General features: G+C 42.9%; 1 protein-coding gene across 1 annotated transcript in view; it reads left to right on the top strand.

The window, feature by feature from the left end:
• SMARCA4 (SWI/SNF related, matrix associated, actin dependent regulator of chromatin, subfamily a, member 4) overlaps nucleotides 1–9014 on the top strand; it is an 88314-nt gene that overhangs the window by 35626 nt on the left and 43674 nt on the right. The window contains exons 12-14 of the mRNA XM_023523400.1: nucleotides 3844–3965; nucleotides 4283–4433; nucleotides 5813–5976. Of these exons, the coding sequence (XP_023379168.1) occupies nucleotides 3844–3965; nucleotides 4283–4433; nucleotides 5813–5976 (437 nt within the window). The remainder of the gene's footprint in view (nucleotides 1–3843; nucleotides 3966–4282; nucleotides 4434–5812; nucleotides 5977–9014) is intronic.

Genomic DNA, 9014 nt, shown 5'->3' on the forward strand with positions numbered 1-9014 from the left:
TCTTTTCTGTATATCGCAGTGTTGCTACTATTTTAATGAGGACTTTTGGGTCTGTTCATGAGGCATATTGGTCTGCAGTTTTCTTGTGATATTTTTATGTGGCTTTGACATTAAGTTAACATTGGCCTCATAAGAATGGGTTAGAAAATGTTCTCTCCTCTACTTTCTAGAAGGGTTTTTGAAGAATTGGTATTAAATATTTGATAGAATTCACCAGTGAAGCCATCTGGGCCTGACCTTTTCATTGTGACAGCATTTTTAGTTACTAATTCAATTACCTGTTGCAGGTTTTATTCATATTTTTCTACTTCTTGAGTCAGTTTTAGTAATTTGTCTTTCAAGGAATTTATTCAATTCATCTTAGTTATTTGTTGGCATGAAGTTATTTATCTTAGTTCCTTATTATGTTTCTATGGGATTGAAAGTGATTTTGATTTCATTGCTCATTTTGATAATTTAGTAATTTGCCTTTCATTTTTTTGCTAGTCATTCTAAACTTATGTTGATTCGAGCACTGTTTCTTTTGAGCACTGTTTAAGCTTCAGTCCATGCATTTTGATAAATTGTTTTCATTCAATTCAAAGTATTTTCTAATTTCCCTTGTGATTTTGTTGTTGTTGTTGTTTGACCCTTGGGTTATTTAGAAGTATGTTGTTAAATTTTAAGCATTTGAGAATTTCTCAGGTTTTTTTGTTTTTGATTTTTAATTCTCTTGTACGAGAAGATACTTTGTCTGATTTTAATTCTTTTAAATTTATTGAGACTCATTTTATGGCTTGGCCATGTTCACTGGAAAAGGATTCTGCAGTCTTTGGGTGGAGTGTTCTATACATGGTGGTTGAGTTGGTGGAGTGTGTTGTTCAGTCATGCGTATCTTTGCTCAATTTTGTCTAGTTTTATCAGTTACTGAGAATGAAGTAGTAAAATCTCCAGCTGTTTGTTGAACTTATTTCTCCTTTAAATTCTATTTTCATTTCATATGTTTTGATGCTTTGTTGATAAGTATACTTAGTTGTCATTGTATCTTCCTGAAGTGTTTAATGTTTTATCATTATAGAATATCTGTCTTTGTCTCTAGTAACATATTTCTTGTTTTAAAGTCTATTTTGATTAATATTAGTGGAGTCACTTCACTCTCCCTTTCTAAAGGTTACTGCGTGCATGGTATATTTCCGTTTTTTACTTTAAATCTATGTGTTCATTTGAATCTTAAATAGCAGATAGCTAGATCTTGATTTATTATCTAGTATGACAGTGTCTGCCTTTTGATTGAGTTTTAGACTGTTCACATTTAATTTTTGATTTGATTTTGTTTACATTTGCCATTTTGCTATTTGTCTCCTCTTTTTTGTTCCTCTGTTTCTCCTTTACTATCTTTTTTTGTGTTAACTATTTTTTAGTATAGCATTTTATTTCTTTAGGTGTTGTTACCCAACTTTTTATTTGCTTTATTTATTTGCTTTATAGTCGCTGTGGGGATTACAATATTTGTCTTAATTTATCAAAGAATAGTTCAAGATTAATAATAACTCCATTCTGGTAAATGTAGAAACTTTGCTCTGATATAACTTCTTTGCTCTTTCGTGCCATTGTCACATGTATTATATTTATATTACATGCAGTCTTCTATTAATGCTTTACGTAATCTTGTGCCTTAGTCTAAAGAAGTTAGAAGAAGTAAGGGAAAATATATTAATAGAGTCTTTTATTTTGGTCCATGTATTTACCATTTCCGATGTTCTTTATTTCTCCTTGTGGATTCGAGTTACTGTCTGCTGTCATTTCCTTTCGGCATAAAGACTTCTGTTAGCATTTATCCTAAGTCTTGTTTGCTAGCAACAGATTCTTTCAGTCTTTGTTTATCTGGGAAGGTATTTCTTTAGCTTTCATTTTGGAAGGGCAGTTTATCAGAACATAGAATTCTTTGTCGACAGCCTTTTTCCTTTCGAATGCGTAGTTCCACTACTTTATGACCTCTTGTTTCAGATGAAAACTTAGCCACCGATTGTATTGATTTTCCTCTATACTTGATGCATTTTTCACTTCCTTGCCTTCAAGATTTTCCATTTGTCTTTGGCTTTTAGCAAGCAGTTTGTGAACCCTCTCTTTGTGTTTATTTTCCTTGGTGTTTGTTCAGCTTTCTGGCTGCATAGTTTCTTGTTTTCTGTTAAATTTGAGGAGTTTTATCTTTTCTGTCTTCTATTGAGATTCTGAATTTATCGATTCATTGTGCTTACAGATGGTTTCCTTTAGTTTTTTGGACGTGTTTATAGTACCTTTGAAAATATTTATGATATTAGTTGGCTTCGAAGATTGTATGTTGACTCCAACATTTGGGACTAGAGACTGGTTCAACTGCTTTTTCCCTAAGTGCTTATCACACTTTATGCTTTTTTGCTGGTATTGTAATGTTTAGTGGAAGCCTATTTTAGCCACTCCAGATGCTGACTTCACCCCTGGAGGGATTGTTTTGGTGATAGTGTTTGTTTGCCTGTTTAGTGATTTGCCTGGGCTGAATCTGTGGAATTCTTTTCCCTATGGTGTGTGCTGCTTTTGGCATCTCTGCTCAGTATATTGTTTTGGTTTTAATCTCATTTTTAGTTTTAATCCTGGCTCTCAAGGAGTGGGCCATGTTTTTTCATAACTTAGTAGTCATCTAATGATCAGGCAGAGACTGTGCTCAAACATCTAGAGCCGGTTAGGCTTCTGTCTCCGGCCAGTGGATCGTCATGAATAGGGGAAACACATTCCAAGTTTGGGCCATTTTCAGGTCTGCACTGGCATTTATTTCCTGCTAGGCCCTGTCTCCTTTTCTTAGCACATCGTCACAGTATCATCCAGGAATATGCTTTCCCAGTGACAGCTGAGAGACTCACCTCCGTCTGCAGTGCCACTGGCATGGGCATTGCCCGCTGCCACAAAATGACTAAGTCCCCCATTAGCTTCAGCTGTTAGTTCTCACATTCTGCTCGGCAGAACCTTCGTGATGGAGCTGGGGGTGGGACAGGTGGAAGCATCCCCAGTAAGAACACTACCAGTTCCAACTCTTCTTCCCCAAGTTCAGTGGTTTTTCAAGCATTAATACTTCTCAGTCCCCTAGAGCTCTTAAATGATTGCTTTTGCTAATTTCGTCATAAAGTTTTATAACAGTTCCATTATACCTAAAGAAAGTAATCCACTGGGATTTTGTATCATTTATACAGGAATACAAGGACGGTTTAATATTGAGAAATACAATCGTGTATTTTATCAGCATATGCAAAATCCCTTTATTATCTGCTCAGTAAAGGCTGAAAAATCCCTTTAATGAAACAATACTCATACTTAATTTACAAGTTTATAGAAAACCTCTTAGTAAACTAGGATGCCTGTCATCAGTATTATTTGATATCTTTAGGAGTTTTAGTCATGTTATTAAAGCTGGAAGTAAATCAAGAACAGTAAATATTGAAAATTGGCTATAAAATGTTTAATACTTAGAAAATCCATGAGATTCAAGTGAAAAACTTCTTGAGTAGGTGGGACAAGGAATAAATGTGTAGTATACACTGTGTAATGAAGGCCAGGGACATAAGGAATCTACAATTGGTAACAGAAGTACAAAATACCCTGAGATAGCCTTAAAAAGGAGTGTCTGGGCTCTGTGCGGGGAAAATGAAAAATAGAATACTGAGCAATTAAAAGAATATGCAAAGAAGAGCATGGTACGTTCCAGGATAAGAAGAGGGTGTGGGAATTGTAAAAACATCACTTGCTACCAAAAGTATGTTTTACCCCTGGGAGCCTTGTCGTGCCCCTTCCCCGTGGGGTGACCTGAAGTGACATGGGTTTGTCCGTTGGTAGGAGGAGGAGGAAGAGCAGCCTCAGCCATCACAGCCTCCCACCCTGCCCGTGGAGGAGAAGAAGAAGATTCCAGATCCAGACAGTGACGACGTCTCCGAGGTGGACGCCCGGCACATCATTGAGTAAGGCACCCCTACACACTCCTGCTCCACCAGCTTCTGGTGAGGGGATGCCGGCAGGACCCTTAGAGTCCCAGCTTCTCCCTGGTTGGCAGTGTGGGACCACAGACAAGGGTCCAGTCTTGGCACCCCGCTCCTCAGATTAGTGTTTACTGCCTTGCCTGTCCTTAGAGTATTTAGGTACACTTCTGTTTACCTTTTGGTTCAGGTTTAGGTCCTGGGTCATCAGGCAGAAAGGGCTGCTTCAGAGTCTCATGTCAGAAGTACTTTGTCACAAATAGGAATGTGTGTCCTCATGTTGCAGTTCTTTTTGCTTCCAGGAATGCCAAGCAAGATGTCGATGATGAGTACGGCGTGTCCCAGGCACTCGCTCGTGGCCTGCAGTCCTATTATGCTGTGGCTCATGCCGTCACTGAGAGGGTGGATAAGCAGTCGGCGCTTATGGTCAACGGTGTCCTCAAACAGTACCAGGTGAAGCGGGAGGGCAGGAGGGGGCATTGCCCAAATAGTCTCAGCAGACGGCTTCCCAGGTTGTGGGAAGCTGCTGAAGTCAGACAGACCCAAGTTCATGTTCCACTCTTCATCTTTGGGTACCTTACTCTTTCCCTCTAAGCCATAGTTTCCCCATCTGTAAGGCAGAAACATGATCTGTTAGGTTAGCCACCAGGAGGAAATGAAACAGTATAATATATCAGTGTCTGCCAGGTGCCTGATCTGTGCCAGGCAGGATGGCAGCATGTTCTGTGCTGTTAGCTTCTCAGTCCCCAAAAGCTCTGAGTAGGCACTATCATCCTCTGCATTACGGGGCTGAGGAGCAACTGAAGAACGGAGAGGTGCAGCGAGTCCCCCAAATCACATAGCTCTGGAGTGGCAAAGCAGGACAGGACCCGGGTGTGGGCGGACTGGTGCTTGGTCCATGTTCCCGGAGCTCTGTGAGAGTGCGAGGAGTGAGAGTTTGGATCCCAGGAGCCAGCAGCCCAGGACTCGGCCCTTCCTTCTGCGAGGGTCAGGTGACGCTGGTGCTGAAACTTTTTGTCTGGCTTGGTTGGAACAGCTAACAGTTGGAGCTGCTCATGGTAGAAATTTCTTTATCTGTGGTCCCTCATCCCAAGCTCATCTGTAAGCTCCCAAATGGCAGCTGGTTTATCTCCAGCGTCTCCCTGAATTTCCTTTTGGTTGTGATCCCTGAACCCCAACTTTCCTTGAAAGCACTTAGCCTCCATGCCAATATCAAATTTTAAAGAGACAAAGCCAATGACCAGTGGAAATTTCCAGTGGCCATTGTAATCAAAGGAATCAGAATTCAGCCAGCAGTTATTTCCTTCATCTTTTAGAAAATTTCCAAATTTTTTTTATAATATTATATTCAATTTGAAATCAGTCTCGTTTTTAAGTGCCTGTATTGCAGAGCGCTCACAAGCTTTGGAAAGCTTTGACGTGACGGTTAAGCAGTTGTGGCCATGTGGTGGTTTCATCAGCAAGTTCCCCCAAAGCCCTAACGCTCTCCTGAATCAAGTGTCCCATGGTTGTGGGCAAGTGTGTCTTGGTATGCTGCATGGCTTGGTGTCAGGCAGTGATAGATGGGCATTGTAACAGTTAGAAACTTAGCTGTTCAGATGTGAACTTGAAAAAGAAATACACTGTACGTATATTATTAACGCAGCAACCTGCTTTGATTGGAATGATTGCTGAGGAAGAGGCTAAGGAAAAAGGAGAGGGGTGAATCAAAGCAAAATACTAGATGAAGCTGGCCGTGGGCAGTTGGTGGCTGGTGTACACGAGTCTCTGAAGTACGGGGAACGCTCCCGAACCCGACCGGGCTTCAGTGCTGGCCACCTCTGTGCTTGCAGATCAAGGGTTTGGAGTGGCTGGTGTCCTTGTACAACAACAACCTGAACGGCATCCTGGCCGACGAGATGGGTCTGGGAAAGACCATCCAGACCATCGCGCTCATCACATACCTCATGGAGCACAAGCGCATCAACGGGCCCTTCCTCATCATCGTACCTCTCTCGTAAGTGCGCCCACTCTTGGAGGCCCATGAGTGTCCAGCAGGACGGTCCCCCAGCCTTCACTCAGACTCCCGTGTGTTGGTTTGCTCGGCTCCCCTAACCAAGTAGCACAGCCTATTGGCTTAAACAATGGTCATCATTTTCCTGGAGGCCATAAGTCTGAGAATAAGGTGTCGGCAGGGTAGGTTTCTTTTGAGGCCTCTTTTTCCATCTGTCCTCAGTGGTCTTCCCTCTATGTTGTCTCTGTGCTAATTTCCTTTTCTTATAAGGACACCACTCATTGGATTAAGGCCCATCCTAATGACCTCATTTTAACTTCATTTCAACTTCATACTCTCCAGATAGAGTCACATTCTGAGGTCCTAGATGAGGCCTTCAGCATATGGATATTAGAGGGACACTGTGCAGTCCACAACAGCCTGCCTGTGGTTTTGAGGGCATGATAGGAAAGGGGTGGCCTGCATTGTCCATCCTTATCTCAGTTGGGGCAGCTCTCACCAGGATATCCGTAGGGTTCTCGTCAGTCCTGCAGACCAGCAAATTCCACACAAATGAGTCACAGGAGTGGAAGATCCTCCTGCTAGAAGAACGGAATAGAGCTGTTTGAGCAGACACTGTTCTCATTCCCTACTGGTGGCACTGGAGCCCTTTCAGTCACATCACAGCCTGGCCCAGGCGATAACATACGTGTGTGGTGGGGCCTGGGAACCCAGACAGCATCGCATGGAGGCTCTCACTCACCACCTCTTTGTGCCACTGGCTTCTTCCTCCCTGCAGATACTCTCCGGGTCCAAGATTCCACCAGCCACTCTAGGCAGCCCTCTTCCCAACTCAGCCTGTGCCACAAAATGTCTCGCCTGCCCCAGGGTGTTTCCAGAAGTCCCAGTGCCACTCACTGACCCAGCTCTGGTCACATGTCAGACACCAGTCCAGTCACAGGCCTGGGAGATGTTCTGCTTTGTTGTGACTCGGCTTCTGCGTGTACTTGGCCTGGCCCTGGCGGGGAGCCTCCTTCATTTTGGCCCAGTGCTAAAGGGGATCATGTCATCAGATCAACGAAGGAAGGGAAGAACGAGAACTAAGTGCTCGTGCTCTCCTGCCTTTAAGACAGCCAGGCCTCCAGTGGCCACGCACCCGCTGCTCGGGGGCCCAGAACTCTCCCAGAATTTAACTTGGAAAAATTGATTTCTTCTTTCTGCCTTCCCTTCCTCATGGTGGCGTAAAATGGGCTGCCTTTTCAGGCTTCATGGAGAGAGCTTCCTGGTGCTGCCGGAGGCCTCCCTCCCTCGTGGTCAGGCCCAACTTGCTTCTCAGCTTCCTGCCGCGCTTGCCCGCACGCTGTCTCCCAGCACTCCAGGGGCTGAAGTCCCCTCTCTCTATTTGTTCCCCTGAGGTGTGACTTCTTCTTCACTGGAATAGCACTTTCATGTGCTATTCTGCAGCCTGGGTTTTTCGTTTTTAACTTTTCATTTTGAAATGATTTCAGACTTATAATAATTGCAAAGATAGTATAAAGAATTCCTATATACCTTTTACCTGACCTTTTACCTGTCCTTCCACATCTTATATAACCCCAGAACGATGATCAGTACTGGGAAGGAATAATAATTTCTTACTGTTAATGAATCTAGAGACCTTATTCCAATATCTGTTTCCCCATTAAGAACCCTTTCCTGGTCCAGAATCTTACTTTGCCTTTTGTTGTCACATCTCTGTGACATGTCTGTTACATTTCCCCAGTCCATCTTTATCTTTCATGACCTTAACACTTGGATCATGGTCAGACATTTGGTAGACTGCCCCCAGAGTGCCATGTGCCTATTTCTGAAACTGGCGAGAATCCTGCAGGTGGTACACTGTGCCCTCGCGGCCTCATGTCAGGAGGCACGAGGTACCCAGAGGCCCCATCACATAGGATGGTAACTTTGATCTTGGTTATGTGGTGTTTGCTGGTTTCCCCACATAAACCTAAAAATTTTCCTTTGTATCTTGTTAAGTTACAGCCTTCTTTTGGGAACCTTAGAAACCATACAAATACCCCATTTCTCATCATACTTTCCCAATAATTTCAGCTTCTGTCAGATGAGTCTCACCTGAAATGGTTGGTTACTAAGGGAGATGCCAAATAGTGGATTTCTCTTTCCATCGTTGCCTCCACGTGTGTGGGAATTCCTCTGTGAGGAAGTACTGTCTCTTCTCCCCCATTTTTCTCTTTGTTATGATTCTTTACATCACAGTGGGCTCTATCATTATTAACACCCATAATGGACGTTATCATTATTTATTTTGTTCCTTAAATCCAGATTTGGCCCGGGAAGACCCTTCCAGTTAATTTTAATATGTCTCCGACATTGTTTTGTGGTGGTGGTGGTTTACTTTAGAATACTTTTAGATTTATGGAAAAGTTGTGAAGATGCTCCAGAGAGCTCCCAGGTACCCTCCCCTCAGTTTTCCCTGGTGTTGATAACATCTTATGTGACCATGTTATATTTGTCACAATTCAGGAACCAGCCCTCGCATGCTAAACTCCAGACATCATTTGGAGTTCACTGGTTTTTCTCTAAGGTCTGGTTGCTATTCCAGGATTCTATATTACCTTTAGTCATCCTATGTCCTTAGCTTTCTCTGGTCTGTGGCTTTTCCTCAGACTTTGCATATTATTAATGACTTGGTGGTTTTAAGGAGGACTGCTCAGGTGTTTTGTGGGGTGTCCCTCAGTCTGGGTCTGTCTGGTGACATGGGATGATGGATTTGGGGGTAAAAGACTAGAGACGAAGTTCCCCCTTATCACATCATATCAAGGGCAGTTACTGTCAATATGATTTTTCACTGTTGATGTTGACCTTGGTCACTTGGCCTAGGTAGTGTTTGTCAGGTGTCTTTGCTGTGAAGTTTCTCTTTTTTCCCCCCATACTTACTGTATGCTGAGGAAAAGTCACTGTACTCAGCCCATACACAGTTATGCTCTACCTCCTTGAGGTGGAAATAGATACATAAATTATTTGGAATTCTGTCCAGAAGATTCCTCTCTTCTCTCCCA

The sequence above is a fragment of the Pteropus vampyrus genome, unplaced genomic scaffold (assembly GCF_000151845.1).
Source record: "Pteropus vampyrus isolate Shadow unplaced genomic scaffold, Pvam_2.0 Scaffold391, whole genome shotgun sequence".
Classification (NCBI taxonomy): Eukaryota; Metazoa; Chordata; class Mammalia; order Chiroptera; family Pteropodidae; genus Pteropus; species Pteropus vampyrus.